The sequence below is a fragment of the Rhinoderma darwinii genome, chromosome 2, assembly GCF_050947455.1.
Source record: "Rhinoderma darwinii isolate aRhiDar2 chromosome 2, aRhiDar2.hap1, whole genome shotgun sequence".
Classification (NCBI taxonomy): Eukaryota; Metazoa; Chordata; class Amphibia; order Anura; family Rhinodermatidae; genus Rhinoderma; species Rhinoderma darwinii.
Window position 1 is genome coordinate 414649511 of NC_134688.1, and position 20754 is coordinate 414670264.

The following is a 20754-nucleotide window of genomic DNA, read 5'->3' on the forward strand; positions in this document are numbered from 1 at the left end:
AAAACCTTGGATGGGGCTTACAAGTCTCCAGTCTCTCGCTAAGCAGCTCACTGAAACCCCTCACATTGCTGCCATGGGACTCATAGCGCAGTACCTTTCGTGCTCCACACCTCCTAGATTTTCTGCTTTCCAGACCAAACCATTCAGATGCGGCCTCCTCCAACTTGCTCCATATGGCCGTATCAGTAAGGGTCAGTTCACACATTGCGTAAATACTGCAGAATTTCCTCAGTGGAATTAGTTGCGGAAAATCCACAGCAATTACGGTTGCAGCAAAGTGGATGAGATAAATCTCAGCCACGCGTTGTGGAAAAAATGCTCAAATTGACCTGTATGTGCAGAATTTTATTCCACAGCTTGTCAATTGTATTTGCGGAAACTTATTTGTTGCAGGTTTTCCCCATTCATTTCAATGGGGAGGTAAAACCCGCAACATAATTTTTTTTTGCGGCAGGTTTGCAGAGATTCTGCTGAAAAAAACACAACTCAGAAAAAGAAATGAATCTTAGATTTACCCAGGATTCTGTTTTTTCCTCCAAGCCGGCCTCTTGGGATGTTTCATCCCATGTGACCTCTGCAGCCAATCACAGGCTGTAGTGGTGGTCACATAGAATGAAACGTCATCCCAAGAGGCCAGACTGGATGACGTCAGAGGGCCGGCCTCCTGGGATGACAGTTCATCCCATGTGTCCACTTCTGCAGCCAATCACCGGCTGCAGTGGTCTCCTGGGATGAAACGCCATTCTAGGCGGCCGCCCTTAGGCGTACAGTGCAGATACGCTACGTGCTCTTATGCAGCGTATCCGCCCCGTGTGAAAGAGTACAGTCACACTTTTAAGGTTTTGTTGCAGAAATTCCTGCAACTGAAAATCTGTTATGTTTATCTGAATGGAACTTGCAGAAATCCTTGCACCTGCTGCAGAAACAACCCAATTTGGGTGAGTGGAACTGATTTTCAGGGAGATCTCCAACAAAAGCTGCCGCATGTGACTGCACTCTTAATAGGTCTACTGTAAGGCCTCATGCACAATTCTGTTGCCCGTCGTACGGCTGCCAACGACTGATCCGTGGAACACTGATCGCACACGGGTGGCTTCTGTGCGCAATCTGTTTTAATGGACCACATGAATGACATAGCCGAGACAGTGCCGTCAAAAACTGGCAGGAGTAGGACCTGTCCTACTTTTGTCGGAACGGCCACACTGTTACCGTTAAAACAACGGAAGTATGCATGGTCCCATAGAAATGAATGTGTCAGTGTGCTATCCGGATAGCACACTGAAGAAAATAACTGAATTGGGCAATGCTGCTACTGGGAGTTGGGCCTCCTCTCCCTGCTTCTCAGTGGCTCTGCTGACACCTCTACTTCTCAAACTCCATTCGCCACTACCACTCTCTGGGGAGGCTAGCATGACTTCAAATCAGGCTGCAACCAGGGGCAGGTTCACGGCACACTGCGTTACCGCCCTGCCCGCTGCATGTGGAGTATCGCTAGCCTCTAAGAACTGAATCTGGTGGTGGACTTTTTAAAACTGTCAAATGTAGGTGCAAGAAGTGCCTAAAATGCATAAGTAGTTTGATGTGCGCCACTATTATGGTGCATTTTGCTTGGTAAATCTCCCTTCTGTTTCTTCCAGCTGTCTCTTGCAGCCCCCCCCCCCATCCAGTTGTTCCCGCTCTCCTGGACTTAAAACAATCTCTGCACCCCAAATATCGCACCTAGAGCTGGTATCATTTGAAAGCTGAGATTCTGAGCTTTAATATATAGATTCTCTGATCTGTCCTTTTTAAATGCTCGTGTGAGCGCTCAGCCGCTTCGTGTCTGTTCGGCTTTTTCTGGAAATCAATGGATTGGCGTACAGGTTCAATAGAAAGTCTATGAGCTCGTACACCGCTACATCGGTTTTCTGGAGAAAGTCGAACAGACACGAAGTTTTAGCAATTGTTGGGGATCTCAGTGCTCGGACCCCCACCAACAAAACTTCTGACATGTCACTATGACATGTTAGAAGTTTGTCAAACGTTTAGTTCCCCGTTTATAGTTATAAAGCCATATCGGATACTGTTAACCCCTTTAGGACACAGCCTGTTTTGGCCTTGTGGACACAGATGATTTTTTCAAATCTGACATGTGTCAATTTATGTGGTAATAACTCCGGAACGCTTTTACCTATCCAAGCGATTCTGAGATTGTTTTCTCGTGACATATTATACTTTATGTTAGTGAAAAAATTTGGTCGATAAATTCAATATTTATTTGTGAAAAACTTCAAATTTTAGCAAAAATTTGCATTTTTCTAAATTTAAATGTATTTGCTTGTGAAACAGATAGTAATACCACATAAAATAGTAACTAGTTAACATCCCCCATATGTCTACTTTGTGTTTGCATCATTTTTTTTCACGTACTTTTATTTTTCTAGGACGTTACAAGGCTTAGAACTTTAGCAGCAATTTCTCATATTTTCAATAAAATTTCAAAAGGCTATTTTTTCAGGGACCAGTTCAGTTCTGAAGTGGCTTTGAGGGCCTTATATATTAGAAAGTCCCCATAAATCACCCCATTTTGAAAACTGTACCCCTCAAGGTATTCAAAACCACATTCAGAAAATATTTTAACCCTTTAGGCGTTTCACAGGAATTAAGGCAAAGTAGAGGTGAAATTTACGAATTTCATTTTTTTTGCCGAAATTCATTTGTAATAAAAAAAAATCTGTAACACAGAAGGTATTACCAGAGAAACGCAACTCAATATTTATTGCCCAGATTCTGCAGATTTTAGAAATATCCAACATGTGGCCCTAGGGCGGTAATGGACTGAAACACCGGCCTCAGAAGCAAAGGAGCACCTAGAGGATTTTGGGGCCTCCTTTTTTTAGGAATATATTTTAGGCACCATGTCAGGTTTGAGGAGGTCTTGTAGTACCTAAACAGTCGAAACCCCCCCAAAGTGACCCCATTTTGGAAACTACACCCCTCAAGGCATTTTTCTATGGGTATAGTTAGCATATTGACCCCACAGTTTTTTTGCAGAATTTAGTGGAATTAGTCTGTGAAGATGAAAATCACCTATTTTTCTGTGGAAACATAGAATTTTTTCATTTTTACAAGGAATAAAGGAGAAAAAGCACCCCAAAATTTGTAAAGCAATTTCTCCCGATTACGGCAATACCCCATATGTGGTCGTAAACTGATGTTTGGACCCACAGCAGGGCTCAGAAGGGAGGGAGCGCCTTTTGGATTTTGGAGCGCAGATTTTGCTGGATTGGTTTTCAGTGCCATGTCGGGTTTGCAACGCCCCGGAGGGACCAAAACAGTGGAAACCCCCAAAAGTGACCCCATTTTGGAATCTACACCCCTCAAGGAATTTTTCTAGCTGTATAGTGAGCATTTTGGCCCCTCAGGATCTTTTGTAGAGCTAAGGTGACCAAAAAACAGCGATTTTGGCGCTTTAAATTCTTTATTTCTTACAGCGTTCACCGTGCGCAATAAATTACGTTTTAATTTATTCTGCCGGTCGGTACGATTATGGCGATACCATATGTGTATAGATTTTTTTTAAGTTTTGCAGCGTTTGCACAATAAAATTACGTTTCTATAAAATAATTTATTTTCTGGGACACGCTATTTTGAGCCGTAACGTTTTTATTTTTTCGTCAAAAAAGCTGTGGGAGGTCTTGTTTTTTGCGGGACGGGTTGTAGTTTTTATTGGTACCATTTTGGGGTAAATGCGACTTTTTGATCACTTTTTATTCTCTATCTTGGGAGGGGTGGTGAGCAAAAAATAGCGACGCTGACAGTTTTCCGTTTATTTTGTTTGCGGCGTTCACCGTGCGGAAAAATTAACATTATAGTTTCATAGATTAGGTCGTTACGAATGCGGCGATACCAAATATGTGTACTTTTTTTTAACGTTTTCATTTTTTCCCTATAATAAATGACTTATTATAGGAAAACAAAACCTTTTATTTTTACACTTTTATAAAACATTTTTATAAACTTTTTTTTACTTTTTACACTTTATATTTTTGTTTATTAACTTTTCTTTTACTTTTTACACTTAATTTTTTTGACCTGCAGCTCTGATCGCTGCTAGAATACATTACACTACCTAGGTAGTGTAATGTATTCCAACTGTCAGTGTGACGTCACAGTCACTCTGACAGTTGGTCTACGAGGATCAACAGAGGCTGATCCTCATAGGCTGACATACATGGCAGACCTGGGGGCCGTTGTCTGGCCCCCGGGTGCCATCACAAGCATCAGAAGCCCCCACGATTGCATGGGGGCTGCTGATACGCTACAAACCCGCTACATGCGGAGATCGCAATCGAGCCCCGCATGTAACGGGTTAATTGCCGAAATCAGCGGCGATGAGCCGCTGATCGGCAACACTGGAGAGTGTCAGCTGTCGGGGACAGCTGATCTCCAAGTTCCCGATGCACACTGTCGCCGACAGTGTGCATCGGGAACGACACAGTGACTTTCTGTCACTCTGACAGGAAGCCTATCAGGACCAGCCGAAGGTTGGTCCTGATGGGCTTCCATCCATGGCAGACCCGGAAGCCATTGTTTGGCTTCCGTTTGCCATACTAACTATCGGCAGACCCCGCGATTTCGGATGGGGGTCTGCCGATATGTTAGAAACCCCTAAAATTCGGCGATTGCACCCGATCGCCGAATTTAAGGGGTTAATGCGCCGAAATCAGCGGCAAAGGACCGCTGGCCGGCAAGAGGGGAGTGTCAGCTGTCGGCGACAGCTGACCTCCCGATTCCCGGTGCACACTGTCGCCGACAGTGTGCACCGGGATTAACTCAGTAACTGTACGTCCTCGTGCGGGAAGTAACTTCCCGCAACGACGTACAGTTACGTCCTGGTGCGGATAGGGGTTAATGACCTAGTTGCCTATAAACCTTAGATTGTTGCTGATATTGGTGGGATCCACTGACCGACCACCTACTGCTCTGTCCACATTGAGTTTATGGTTTGACTCCTACGTCAGGAAAATTTCATAACATTCTTATGGCATTTCGGCATACCCAATGCTTTTGTTCTGCCACGAGAAAAGCTGCTACCAGAAGTATCTGTCCTTCCTCCTCATGTACACAACATGCACGTTTATAAGAGGTTGGTAGAGATTAAAATAAAGAAGTCATTAGGTTGACATCTAATTATGGGTGGGGGAAGCTCTCAGACAATCCCCTCCATATTTCCACTGTAGGAAAGCAGCAGTCCGAAAGTCATGGCCACGTTTGTCACCATGACTACCACTGGGTTCCTAATGTGGAAAGAATTCCTGTGATGTATATAGTGTCCAGCCCTCTTGGCACCACAGACGGTTTCATTTTTAGTTTCCTCCTTCCCGCCTTCTAATAGCCATAACTTTTCAACTTCGCGTTGTGTTTTAGAGGCACCATTAAATGTACTGAAAAACTGTTACATTTTTTTTGTGGAGTGGAATAACCATAAAAAAACGAAAGGGGTTATACATCTATTTAACCCCTTCTCGCCGCAGCCCTTTTTCAGATTTTCGTTTTTCCCTCCCCACCTTCCAAAAGCCATAACGTCTGTATTTTTCCGTCGATATAGTACTATGAGGGCTTGATTTTTGCGGTATGAGTTGTATTTTTTCGTAGCACCATTTATTTTGCAATCTAATGTACTAGGAAACAGGGAAAAAATTATTTGAGGGGTAGAAAATGAAAAAAAAAAAGTGATACCTCCACGTTTTTTTGCGCGCCGTTTTTACGGAATTCACTGTGCAATTAAAACATGTTAATTTTAGTCTGCGGGTCAATACGATTACGGCAATATCAAATATATATAGTTTTTCTAAGGTTTTTACTTGTAAAAGTAGTAAAAAATAAAGTGTAAAGAATTTATTTTGTGTCGCCAAATTCGAGAGCCATAACGTTTTTATTTTTCCGTCGATTAAGTGGTATGAGTGCTTACTTTTTGCGGGCTAAGCTGTAGTTTTTAATATCATTTTGGTGTACATGCGACGGTTTGATCACTTTTTATTTCATTTTCTGTGAGACATGAGGTGACCAAAAAATAGAGATTCTGGCGTTTCCAAATTTTTTTTTTTTTTACGGTGTTCACCGTGCGGATTAAATAATGATATATTGTAATCAGACATTTACAGACACGGCGATACCAATTATGTTTTATTTTTTTTATAATTTTTTATTTATTTTCTGCTCTAGGGGGAAAATGGGAAAAGGGTGTTGTTTTGTTTTTTAACATTAATTTGAATTTTTTTTTTTACATAAAAAATAACTTTCATTTTTCCTTTTTTTTTTTTTATTCGTCCCCCCAGGGGACTTCAACCAGCGATCGTTAGATCGCTTGCACAATATACTGCAATACTAATGTATTGCAGTATATCGTGATTCTGACAGGCAACTATTAAGCCCTACTGGTGGCAGGGCTTAATAGGTGCACCAAATGGCGGACCTGGGGGCCTTCATTGTGTTGCCTGGAGCGCGATGCGCTGTTAGAGGGGGTCGCCCCCCTCCTTTCTAACAATTTAAATATTTCAGTCGTTATTGATCGCAGCATTTAACGAGTTAAACGAGCGATGCCGCTCATTACTCTGAAGTGTCGGCTGTAACAAACAGCCGACACCCGCATTGTATGGAGCGGGTTCACTCCGTGAGCCCGCTCCATACTTCCCCCTACCCGACTTTGGCGTATGGATACGTCAAATGTCGGAAAGGGGTTAAAATTGATGGCTTATCCTTAGAGGCTCTGTCCCCAGATTATAAGTGCCCTATCTCCTACATAATGTGATTGGCGCTGGAATGTAGATAACAGTGGTTTTTATTTTGAAAAACAATAATTTTTGAGCAAGTTATGAGCTAGTTTAGATTTATGCTAATGAGTTTCTCAATGGACAAGTGGGCGTGTTTTTACTTTTTACCAACTGGGTGTTGTACAGATGAGTGTATGAGGCTGACCAATCAGTGACCAATCAGTGACCAATCAGTGACCAATCAGTGACCAATCAGTGACCAATCAGTGACCAATCAGTGACCAATCAGTGACCAATCAGTGACCAATCAGTGACCAATCAGTGACCAATCAGTGACCAATCAGTGACCAATCAGTGACCAATCAGTGACCAATCAGTGACCAATCAGCGTCATACACTTCTCATTGTTCCAGCCCAGCATGATCCACAGCACAGTGTGATTGTGCAGTGAAAGAAGCTGGGCAGGAACAATGAGAAGTGTATGACGCTGATTGGTCACTGATTGGTCAGCCTCATACACTCATCTGTACAACACCCAGTTGGTAAAAAGTAAAAACACGCCCACTTGTCCATTGAGAAACTCATTAGCATAAATCTAAACTAGCTCATAACTTGCTCAAAAATTATTGGTTTTCAAAATAAAAACCACTGTTATCTACATTACAGCGCCGATCAGATTATGTAGGAGATAGGGCACTTATAATCTGGGGACAGAGCCTCTTTAAGCCATTAGATCGGCTCAGGTCAAACTCTCAGGTCGGCTTCCTGCCGATCAGCTGTTTAAAGGGGCCGCTGCGCTTGTGAATGGGACAGTGGTGCAATACCTTGCTCGCCCACTACGTATGTAACAGCACGTGCAAAGTACGAACATGGAGGAGGCTGCGGCGCTCGTACTAGTTCTGTTGTCCCTTCAAACAGCTGACCGACAGGTGTGCCGAGAGTAGGATGATCTAATATTTATGGCCTGTCCTAAGGAGGGGGCAATCAATATTAACCCGAACAACCACTTTTAATCCATTGTTTCTTGGGTTTTGATATTACGGTATTCATTGTGCAGTATAAATAGTACTAATATTAATATTTTATTAGTTCGTATAGTTACCGCCGCAGCAATACTAATTATTATGTTTATTTTTATTCATTAATTGACATAAAAAGTGGGAAATGGGTTTTCTCTTTAAATTGTATTAAGCTTTGTTTTACCATGACAGCAGGGTGTGAGCTGTAATATATAATGGACTCCCAAGCATGTGTACTGCAGATGTCCTGAAGGGGTAGAAGACTTTAGAATTTCGGCCCTAGAATTATATATATATTTTTTAAATGGGGTCAAAATTCTGTGCCGATTTCTATTCAGTTTTATATCTTTTACAGTTTTGGAGCTTTGTTTTTCTGATAGAGCTTCAAATCTCATGCAGAGACATAGACTAGAGTAAGAATGGGTAGAGCTTGCTGCATACGGTTACCCCAATGATAAGACGCTATTCAGGGTGCTCCTGTGCACCCTCTAGTGGTGGCTGCTGGCATCTAATTTTTTTAGAAGTTTATTAGTGCAATTTTTGGCTTTAGAAATTACATTAAAAAAACTAAGGTCCACTTTGAATCATATGCTTAAAATGTTAAAGCTTACAGCTCTTCAGGTAAATGGAGGTGCAAGCTGGTTGGAATCTTAAGTCAGAAATGCCAAGTGCCAGTCTTTATCTAATTGATCTGCATTGCACGTAGAAGTGATTACTGGTGCACAGCGTTCACACAATGAGACTTAGGAATGCTCATTACATTTTGCTGACACAGGACCTGAAATTTAAAGTGCCAGCAAAAACCTTTTCAAATACTGTTTGTGTAAGTAACTATATTTTATTCACTCTTAATAGAGAGCACCTCGTATAAGAAGCACTAGTGTTAGGCCCAGTTCAGAGTTTTTTTGATGCAGAAACCGTGTCGGAATCAGTGGCAAAAAAGTTTGAAACCACCTCTCATTGATTTCAGGTGGAAGCGTTTTTTTTCCTGCGGTGATTTCTAGCCACTCTTGGTAAAAAAAAAAAAAAAAAAAAAGCGGCATGCTCTTTCTTGCCGCTGTTCCACCTCTGACCTCCCATTGAAATCAATGGGAGGCAGAGAAAGCGGTTTTTTGCCTGTGGCGTTCAATGGCCGTGGGTGAAAAATGCCTCTAAAATCGCAGCAAGAATTTGCAGGCAGGTAAAAAAAAAACTGGGAACAGGGCCTTAGGCTGAGTTCAGAGTTTTTTTGCAGGTAGAAAATTGTGCCTTAAAATTCCGTTTGGAGTTTTGAGGCAGATTTTGTTCTGCTAGCACGCCGTTTTTCCACGGCATTTTCCGCTCGCGCCCATTGAGCGCCACGGGCAAGAACGCCGCGAAATACGCTTTCTCTGCCTCCCATTGATGTCAATGGGTGGTCAGAGGTGTAAACGCCTGAAGATGGGCAATGTCGCTCTTTCCCGTGAGCGGTTTGTTACCGCTCTCGGGGGAAAAACCGCCTCCGCCTCCCATTGAAATCAATGGGAGGCATATTCGGATGTTTTTTGGCGCGTTTTCAGACGCGGTTTCCACCTAAAAAAAAAAAGTGGAAGAAAACTGTGTGAACAGGGCCTTATTGTCCAGAGCGGTCTTCCTAATTGGATTAGTATCAATCCTAAAAAAATATAGAAAAACACCTTCAGGCCCTGTTGACACAGAGTTCTTTCGCAGCAACAAACGGCCAAAGTTGATTTTCAATGAGAGGTGGAGGCGTTGTTTTTTCCTCACAAGCGCACAAAAAAATAACTGCTTGCGGGAAAAAGAAGAAATCAATGGGAGACTGAAATAAATGCGTTTTTCCACTTTGTCGAAGAAATAGGAAAGATATTGCCTTAAACAACCGTTTCAAAAAACGCGTGTGGTGCAAAACCGCTTAAAAAAAGCAAGAGGTGATTTTTCCAGGCAGAGTTTTCTGTGCGAACATACCCTTAGGCCTTATTCACACACACGTGTCTGTTTTGTGCGTGTAAAAAACGCAGCGTTTTTCCTGCGTTGCAGTTCCGTGTGACATCAGTGTATGGTGCTTGTTAGCGTTTTTTACTCGCATATCTCATGCGTATGTCATGCGTTATTTACGTCAGCAAAATAAAATGGAGGTGGTTTTCTTTGTCATCATTTCTTTAGCAACTGTTGCGTGAATCACGCACAGCACACGGAAGTGCGTCCGTGTGCTGTCCGTGATTTTTACCCACCCATTGAATTCAATGGGTGCTTGATGCGCAAAAACACACAAGTATAGGACATGCAGAATGTCTGAATAGTAGCCCCATTGACTTGCATAGGTTCGTGTGACGTGCGTTCTTTTCACGCGCGTAACACGAACGTGAAATACGCGCGTGTGAATTAGGCCTTAGGGTATGTTTGCAGGCAGAAAAAAAAAATCTGCCTCAAATTCCTTTTGACCTGCCTACAATTTGATGCTACGTTTTTCGGCCGCGGCCATTGAGCGCCGCAGGCTAAAAACGCAGAGATGGAAACTCGTGAAGAAAGAACATTACTTTTTTTTTTTTTTCTCACCCGCTTATGGGCAAAAACCGCCTCTGCCCCCCCCCTTGAATTAAATAAGCCATTGGCCATTTTTCTTGCGCTGTTTCTGTCACGGCTTCTGCATCAAAAACAGCGCCAAAAAAACTCTGTGAACCAACCCTTATAGTAAAGTAGTATAAATAGACACCGTATAGTGTAATAAAATACCTGACGAACTCCAAAATCACAAGGTGAAAATGCCCCACTGAAATGAATGCACACACTAAGGCCTCATGCATAAGACTGTATCTGTATGCACATTTCGTGATTATGGCACGGACGGCCCGAGGAGTTTCACCCGCTGGCCGCCCGCAATCACGGACCATGCCTTTTTTTTTCTTCTTTCATTGCGGTTTGGGCTCCGGGCAATGCACGGACTGCGTAAACCTTGGTCATGTGCATTGCCCCATAGGATATAATGTGCCCTATACTTTCCGCAATTGTGGATAGTATGCGGATGCAATGGAGGCACCGTGCACACGTCAATATAGTTTTCCAACAAACCATTGGCAAACAGAGGTACGTGGGAGGGGACACTGCTTTTTGGTTGAATAATATTAAAAAGTAACATGAAGGCACGTTCTAGTAAATACTGCTAATATAGGATCACTAGTTCATTGCCTGATAGGGTGGTTTTTGACGCACGGATTAAAAGAACACCAAAGAAAAAAGCCATGCACCTCCCCCCCCCCTCAGACCCTGTGCTTGGCCTAACACACAAGTGATCAGTGTTTCTCTTTTCTCCGTTAGGCTTTATTCGCATCCAAACGGTGCCTAACAGAACCCATTGACTTAGAATTGGGGTCTGTCCATGTTTCTGTCCTTTTGATCACATGAAAAGCACGGCATGCTGCACTATTCTTGTATGTCATGCCCCGGCGCAGAACAGAGCTTTAGACCTGACCATACAGCAATGGATGGTGGAGTAATAGTGACTACAAGCCAAGGTCGAGGAGTAGCTTTAAAGGACTTTGAAATAGTCTAAAGTTGGGCAACAGAAATGACTCTAGTCTGGTCTGCGCTTTATGAACCAAAAAGTTACGTTTATACTCAAACATTTTGTTTTGTTTTTCAGGTGGAATGAACCTTCCGTGTTGAATGACTCAAGTTTTTTTGGGGAATTCTCTTGTGGATTTTACAGCTGAAGCCACTTAGTGGCCATATTCGTCGTAGATCCGGAGTTCCTTAGGATTCGTGAACTCCTGAAGGTCTCCAGCACTGTATTCTTTCTGGGACTAAATTCATCATGGTCCTGTCACAGAGGCAACGAGATGAGCTGTAAGTTGCTTTTAAAAACCTGTTTTTAAAAGTTTTCATTTTGTATGTGAAAATTGTCTTTACCTGTGCTTGCAATGACAAACTCTGATGTATAAAGGAAATGGCAAGGTTGTAAACCAATCCAACAACTGCCTGGCTCGGGTGCCTAATAAATGTACAGGAATGTCCCTCCTCTGTGTTACTGGGCCCTGCCTATGGCCTTCAGCTGAGTCTGGGTGTAGTAGACGTGAGGCAGAAATGAAACGGGCTTGACAGGTTTGCTTTGTGTAGAGTAGCTTATGCGGTTAAATCATCTGTTTAGAAAAAAAAAAAAATAGGCGATGATCGCGTGTTAATACTTAGGCGTCGTTCAGACGACCGCTGTTTTGTGGCTGTATACTATCCACTAGGGTTGTCAGAATTTGGACTTCGATACCAATACTTTGTGTAGTATTGCGATTCTCAATACCAAAACGATACTTTGCCAACAATAAGCCCCCAAAAAGTTCTTCCGTTTTCTGATGTGAGGCACGTGGTGTGATGCATTTTGAACCTTCATGTGCCTCACATGAATGGCAATTAACCCCATCATGTTCCTCAGTCATAATGGACAACATTGGGTTAATGTGAGGTACATGATGGGGTTAATTACGATTAATGTGAGGCACATGGAGGTTCAAAATTCATAATACCTCGTGCCTCACATTAGTACGCGAAAGAAAGATGTTTATTTTATAACCGCATAAACGTGAATGACGCTATAAAAGTGTTATTACGGTCATGCCGATACCGAATGTATATTTTATGTATTGAGACTGTTTATTGGCAAAAATGTTTGTTTTTTATTTTAATTTAACATTACCTATTTTTATTTTTTAAACTTTAATATACTGACCTATGTCTATGTGCCAGTACATTAGCCTGTGGACGGATAGTACACAGGCAGTTGTTAGGACATACCTCAGTATGACCTAACAGGAAATATGGTCAGACAGCCATGGAGTCCTTCGATGGACCCTGAGCTGTCTGCCAATATATGGTATGTCCCTCGAATCCCCGTGACTCCATCCAAAGGGCATCCCCCTTCTCATTTACCCCTTGTATGCTGCGGTTTCCTTTCAGGGGAATAACGGTGGAGATGAGGTTTCTTAGAGTGGGGCTGCGTCTGTGTAATACAGCCATTGACCTGCTCCTGACAACAAGTGTGTGCGCGGTCAGCATGAGGTAACGTGGCCGGCTCTGCACTAATGAACGCAGGTACTAAAGACAGAACATTGGAGTGTTTTGCAGTGCGTCCGCAATGTTCGGTCTTCAGTGCCGGCAATCATTAGTGCAGCGTCGGTCGCATCACCTCGTGCTGACCGCGCGCACTTGTCCGGACTCAGGAGTGGGGCAATAACTATCGCACAGCCGCGGCCCCGCTCATACATTCATGTGTTAAATGCGGCGGCACAGCTTTAGTATCGAAATCCATGAAAAAACAGTGTCGAAACCGTATCGAAGTTTCGATGCATTGTGCAACCCTACTATCCACAGTTACGGAGAGTATAAAATGCATGATTTCCATGTTTTTTTTTGTTTTTTTTTTTACAGTCCATACATTGCCAGGACTGCAAAAAAAAATTGGTAATGTCATTTATACGGTTTACATTTGCGGTCTGGGCTCATAGGCATCAATGTACATCATCTGTGTGCACGGTGTGCCTGGAGATGATACTCCGCGGCCTGTCCGTGCCGTAATCACGGTTTGTACACACATCTACAGCCGTGTGCAGGGGGGCTTTTACTGTACTAGAAGCGTACCCACTGAAATAAATAAGAATTAAAAGAGAAAAACACTGCCTTTCCGGACATTATTTCACAGATGGCATCTACACGTACTTTATAAATGCTTTTTTTTTTTTTTTTATTATTGGTTTTTTAAACTTACCTTCTTGGAAATCTGTATGTTGCTTAGGCTTTGTTCACATCTGCGTCAGGGCTCCGTTCCGTCAGAGCTTTCAGCCCTAACTGACTGGAAAAGGAAACCTATGGTTTCAGATTGTGTCAGTCAGGGCTCCGTTCCAACGGAAAGCTCTGACGTAACGTCTGAGCGGAGCCCTAGCGCAGATGTGAACATAGCCATAACTGCACTCCACAGACCATCATGTAAATTAGAGGACCGGTCAGCTCTCCTGACATGTCTGGCACCTAAGCCCCACGTGTTAGTACATACTTGTATTCCCCTTGAAAGACCAATTCTGTAGCGGTTTTTCTTAGATCTCTGCACTGTGCTATTCATCTGACTCCTAGAAATGTATCAATAAATTGCCAACTTGGTGTCATTCCCCTTGTCAAAGTGGCGCATCCCTACACAACTGTGACATACAGCTGGGCACACTGTTGCAATGGTCGAGATTAAAACAAGCTCCATTCCTGGCTGTTTAACCCCTAAGACGCCGCAACCAATAGCGACCGCAGCATCTAAGTGGTTAGACAGAGGGAGGGGGCTGTTATGGCAGCTTGGGGGCTTAACAATGGCCCCCATGTCTGCTATCTTACTACACCTTTCAGAAGCAGTGTCTAATAGGATGCCTGTATTTTTTTTTCCCTCAACAAATTATGTACAAAAATGGTGCCATCTTCCTTATTCTGAAGATGTCCGTAATTGACGGACGTATTTTGGCCGCAAGTACCGGACCGAACACAGTGCAGGGAGCCGGGCTCCTAACATCATACTTATGTACGATGCTAGGAGTCCCTGCCTCGCTGCAGGACAACTGTCCCGTACTGAAAACATGATTACAGTACGGGACAGTTGTCCTGCAGAGAGGCAGGGACTCCTAGCATCGTACATAAGTATGATGCTAGGAGCCCGGCTCCCTGCACGGTGTTCGGTCCGGTACTTGCGGCCGAAATACATCCGTCAATTACGGACGTAATTAGTGTGTGTGCACATACCCTCATACTTGTGACATTCAGAACCTCTGCTGGTTTGGACTGGGTGATGTAGGATAGGAGACCTGCATTTTATGTCACTCATGCTGTGTTATGATTTGTAAATGCAACATGTGGAAGCGGGTGAGTATTCAAAATGAAGTGTTTTTCAGTAGACTTTATTTGTAATAGATACTAAGCGTTTCAGGACCGGTATGAACCCGAGGAAGGGACCTGTCCGGTCCTGAAACGCGTAGTTTCAGTCTACTGAAAAATACTTTGTTTTGAATACTCACCTGTCAGGCGCCGTGTCCCGAATACGGCAACTTTTTCTTCTATGTACACAGAATGTCATGTATAGCGCTTGTGACACAAGGAGGTAGAGCATATTTGGTTTGGAACATTACTTTGAATCTCTTTATTGCAGATTAGGGTCAGTTCACACGGCGTAATTTGACGTGGAAACCGCAACCGGCTTTTGACCGCTCTCAGAATTTTTTTTTAGCATGCTCTTTCTTGGAGTTGTTTCTGACTCTGACCTTCCATTGAAATGGGAGGCAGAAAAAAACAAACCAAGAGACGTGGCGCTTGTTAAGAGTTCTTTTTCTTTTTTGCGGCGTTTTTTGCATATGATTTATTTTAGATAACGCATTAAAAAAAAGACACAAATGCTGGCATTTCAAAATCTGCCTGAGGGAAAAAATGCGATGTGACCTGACCCTTAATTTTTTTTTTTTTACTAATCAGTCACCCCATTTTAGGCTACATTCAATGGCCATTAAAAACTGATCAACTTGGGGCACCCTGAGGCCGCGCCTTAACCTGAGGTCATTGTCCCGTCCAAAGATGAAGGGGGGAGCTGGACTCCCGGATTTGTCAATATATCATCAGGCCGCGGTTCTCGCAAGGGTAGTGGACTGGTTTCATAATGGCCCCAATAAACAGTGGGTGGGGATTGAGCAGTCCATAATCGCTCTCTCCCTTAGATCGTTGCCGTGGATTCTTCCGGATTATCGACCGGCTCTCTTGACCTTCCCGATACTTTCCCAGCATTATCTCACTTTGTGGGACAGACTGTTGGTTAGGAAGGGCCTTTCCCATAGACCCGGGCTTCTTAGCCCGGAATTTCCACCGGCTGTCAATACCCCTTATTTTTTTAATTGGTCTTCTTCCGAAGGCACGAGACTATGTCAGGTAATGTCAGATGGGGGACGGCTCCCTTCCTTGTTGGACTTGAGAGGGAATTGCCCGGGGAGGACGCTTTCTTGGATGGAGCATGCCCATTGTCTACCGTCTTGCGTTCGGCTCTACCGGACGGAATGCGTATCGGTGTTGCTTCAAATAGAGCCTCCGGCTCGGGTGATATCTACTCTATATACCTTACTCTTTGAAGCAGGTGGGTACCAACCTCCTGCATACGTTAGCGCCTGGGAGCGAGAACTTGGAGTAAACATGTCACTAGCGGATTGGTATCGAGTTTTCTTTCTGTGTCACAAAATGCCTGTAGCTTGCCATGCACAGGAAAATAATTCTAAGATACTGAATAGATGGTACCGTTGCCAACAGATTCTGCATAGGATGTACCCTGAGGTGTCGGATTTGTGTTGGCGTTGTGGGAATGAGACCGGAACGATGTTACACATTTGGTGGTCGTGTCCAGCATTACAGACTTTCTGGAAAGCGATTTTTGACATGTATGCCATAGTGGAGGGTGCCCCGATGGTGCCCACTCCTCAGGTCGCTTTACTATCCATGATTCCTGGCCCTTTGCCGAGCATAAAGAAGGGCCTACTAAGACACTTCTTGACTGCGGCCCGAACAGTTATTCCTATACATTGGAAGTCTACTGTGCCGCCCTCCATTGGTGAATGGGTTGTGGAGATGGATTTTTTGTGTCCAATGGAATCTCTTGTAGCAGAAGACAGTGATCACTTTGGTAAAGTTGTCTCTCTGTGGAGTACATGGTCGTCCTTCAAATCTGGTCCTCACTTTGCTGATTGGCTGAGCTGAACCCTCATATAGTTGGGGGTCTGTCATACGGGGCCTGGTACTATAGTGGCTTCCGTCTGGGGAGGAAGAAGCCTATTCTTCCTTCTAGGTCTAACCCCTTCTTCTGTCCCCCCCCCCCCCCATGGGGTATGACACAGGGTTTCTCCTGTGGTTCATACTCATTAATTCTTGGCTTTTTCCTCTTGTCTTCGGTCCTTCCTTCTCTTTTCGTTTTCTTTCTTCTATTTTCTCTTTTCTTTTCCTCTCTGATGCCTGGGGAGTTGTCACACGCTCTACACAGTGTGTCTGGGTCTAACTTTAAGATGTGACGATCCTGGGTCTCACACTTACATCACATGTTATGTGTATTTATCCGATATTGTATGTGGAAGTATGAGTCCTATGTGTACCGCTGATAGTAATGCTGTGTATGTTTTCAGAGCTGTCTTTTTGCTTGTTTTCTTGTGTAACTGTTAAGTCTTCAATAAAAATCTAGCTTACGAAAAAAAAAAAAACTGATCAACTGTCAGGTTTTTTTCATGCTTGTTTTGCATTCATGTTTCCAAATTTTCATCACTTTTCAATCCGTTTGTCAGTTTTTAATCGCCGTCTGTTATCCAGTTTCCGTGCGTTGTTCATGTATGTTAAAAAAACAAAACATTATTAATTCTTTAGTCAGATTCTTTTTATACAAACTCCCTTAAAACACCACAGTGCCCACTGTATATAGTGCCGCAGGATCAGTTCTAATTCTTGGATGCTGCTGATCAAGTACATGATGCCCATGTGACCGTTTCTGCCATGTTGGTGAACTTGGAGAGGCAGAATATCTATGAACTATTGATGCTTGTTAGTGTCTTTTGCCAACTACAAAAGCGGTTTAGATCAAATAAGCCGGATTCTGCAGTATTCCTTCTCCGATGCCAAATGCTTTATTCTGACTAGCAGCGGGGGATTCTGTTCTTTCCTTTCTCTTTTTTAACCCCTTAATGACCAGCCTATTTTAAACCTTAATGACCAAGGTATTTTTTACATTTTTCCATCACATTCCAAGAGCTATAACTTTATTTTTGCGTCAACATAGCTGTATAAGGTCTTGTTCTTTGCGGGACAAGTTGTATTTTTTAATAGCACCATTTTGGGGTACATATTATTTATTGATTAACTTTTATTAACTTTTTTTGGGGGGGGGGGGGAATAGAAAAAAAAACACATTTTTATGTCCTAAATCTACGCCGTTTACCGTGTGGTATAGATATCACAATAACTTTATTCAGCGGGTTGTTACGATTTCAACAATACCAAATTTGTATAGATTTTGTATGTTTTTTACTACTTTTATACAGTAAAAACGCTTTTTTTTTTTTTGTGTCTCCATATTTGAAGAGCCATAACTTTTTTTTTTTATTGTTCCGCCGATGCGGTTGTATGAGGGCTTTTTTTTGCAGGAGGACTTGTAGTTTTTATTGGTACCGTTTTGGAGTAGATGAGACTTTTTGATCACGATCACATTTTTTTAGTCAGGATTCACAGAAAACAGCAATTTTTAAATTGATTGTTTTATGGCGTTCACCGTGCTGGTTAAATAATGTAATCGCTTTATAGTCTGGATCGTTATGGACGCGGTGATACCAAATTTTTTGCTTTATTTTGTTTTTTGAATAGTAAAGCAGTTTGTAAGGGAAAAAAGTGTATTCATTTTTTTCCCACTTTTTTTTTTAATTAACTTTTTTATTAAACTTTTTTTTTTTTTTTTTACCAGTCCCACTAGGGGACTTTAATATGCGATCCTCCGATCGCTATTATAATACACTGCAATACTTTTGTATTGCAGTGTATTACTGCCTGTCCGTTTAAAACGGACAGGCATCTGCTAGGACATGCCTCCGGCATTATCTAGCAGGCATTCGCTCCAGGCAGACCTGGGGGCCTTTATTAGGCCCCGGCTGCCATCTGAGACAAAGACACTCGGCGATCTTATCGCCGGGTGTCAGTGGGATTAGAGGGAGCTCCCACCCTCTCTCCAAAACCACTCAGATGCGGCGCTCGCTATTGAGCGCTGCATCTGAGGGGTTAAAGGAACAGTGTCACCACAATTTTTTTTTTAATATGTTAAAGATGTTAGTGCTTTATTAAAAACGTTTGGATTAATTTGTGTGTTTGTGTGTTACTTTTTCTTATTTTTAAACTTTTTCTTCTCTATGGGGGCTGCCATTTTTTTTTCCATTTCTGTATGTGTCGATTAACGACACATACAGACATGGAATACGGCACATACAGTCCCATAGGGACTGCGAACGGGGCCCGTTCCATCCACTTCAATGTACGCCGTCTGTGGGAACGGCGCATGCGCCGCTCCCACACAGTCCAATTTGAAATGCGCGCCGTCCAGCGCCATTTTCTTGTGGACCGGAAGTCGCGGCCGGACAGTAAGATTACTACTTCCGGTCGCGGCTTCCGGACTTGTGCACTTGGACCAGCGGCAGCAGACGGAGCGGACGGGCCGGAGGGAGCCGCGGCGGCAGGAGCAGGTAAGAGATTAATATGTATGTTCGTGTTTGTGTGTGTTTACTACTGTATGTAAACCTACTACACTGTGTGTTAGCTCAAAAAATGGCGACACACAGTGTAGGAGGTTAGACTGTTCAATCCCCTCGTTTATCCCGGCACTAGCCAGGATAAAGGAGGGGGGGGATGCTGAGAGCTCACTAGAGCGAGGGCTTTTTACCCAATTTTGCAGCATAAAGCAATGTGGTTGCTTTACCACATGCAATGCTGCAATTTTGGGAATGGCTCCATCTAGTGACCAGAAATGGTAAATATTATAAATTAGAATCCAATTGAATCCAATTTAGAATATTTCCTGACTCGTGAAAAAAAATAAAAAAATTTGAACAATGTTTAATCACCCACACACTAATTGTTTAAATAAAAAAAAAAAAATTTTTTTTTGCTGGCAACACATTCCCTTTAAACGGGTGAGATCAGTACTAATATCGATGTCACCCGTTCTAGCAGGGATGCCCCCAGCCCTCAGCTACATCGGGCAGCTGAGAGCAGGGAGATTTAACGGCTCCCTGCTCTGTTTATTGTGATGCAGAGCCATCAAAAGGCTTATGCATCAGAATAAAGCCCATTAGTGGCCGCCGTGAAAAGGTGTATTGGCGGTCACTAACTGGTTAATTAACTTGAGTCCCGAATTACTCCCAGAAGGCAGGAACACAACAAATTCACGGTTTGGGAATATTTCCTTTGTTCCTTCTTTTAGGTTCTGTTCTGCTAGTGAGGACGGAGTTTTTAAATTTCCCAGATCTCCTTTCTAAAGCAATTGTCGTTTACACACCTGTGTGCCGGTATGTATTGGTTTATTGTCTGTAATGAATGTTTTTCTTTGTCATCGGTCATTTAGATCACTTGTGATTCATATGAGATTGAATTCTGTGGCAAACATTATGTATACGTATTGAGTTCTGCTTTGCATTCCTAAACAGGTTGATTATTGCTACAGTTCTTTGTACACCTTCTGAGAGGAATCTGTAAAAATGGTGAAAAACTTTTGACATCTAAATTCTCATTCCTGTAATGAAAACCAAGACAAGGACATAGAATACGAGCATATCAGCAAATCGGCCAAACAAATACAATCTTGCACTGCACCTCCTGCTGTTTGGTGTAAATTTCGTTTTTAGCCATTAACAAAACACAATATCCATGACCCGCATGCATGATTCAGTCCGTCCATCCCCCCATAGTATTATTCCCCTGCTGCAGGAATTGGCAATCATTTTCCTGGTCAGATTGTGGGATATATTTCTAGATTACTTATGTAGAAGTCTTATAACAGATATAATTCTGATATCTTCCATATAAATAGTTATGAAAAATTTTCATATTTTTGAGTCATTTTTTTGGGGCTTTTTAACTTGCATTGCACAGCGGTATATTTCTTCTTGGTATATTTATGTGCTGGAGTGGTGTTTGATAGCTTTTATGTCGATGTGTGGTACTACACGATTCCTCTTGGACACTTAAAGGGAAGGTGTCATGATTTTTTATTTTTTATTATTATATTGCTTTTAATATAATAACAAAGTTTATTTAATTTTGTTCTCATTTTTTACTTTTTAATGTATTCTTACTTTTACTTCTCAATGGGGGCTGACATTTTTTTTTCTTCATCTCTGTCGATTAACGACACATAGAGATGCTATATGGCACATACAACCCCATATAGAATGTGAACGGGAGCCATTCCATTCTCTGTTGCGTGCGCT

General features: G+C 42.7%; 1 protein-coding gene across 1 annotated transcript in view; it reads left to right on the plus strand.

The window, feature by feature from the left end:
• The window catches only part of PAFAH1B1 (platelet activating factor acetylhydrolase 1b regulatory subunit 1), a 109828-nt gene that overhangs the window by 39166 nt on the left and 49908 nt on the right, over positions 1–20754 (plus strand). Inside the window, exon 2 of the mRNA XM_075854228.1 lies at positions 11394–11596. Within this exon, the coding sequence (XP_075710343.1) occupies positions 11565–11596 (32 nt within the window). The 5' untranslated portion in view covers positions 11394–11564. The remainder of the gene's footprint in view (positions 1–11393; positions 11597–20754) is intronic.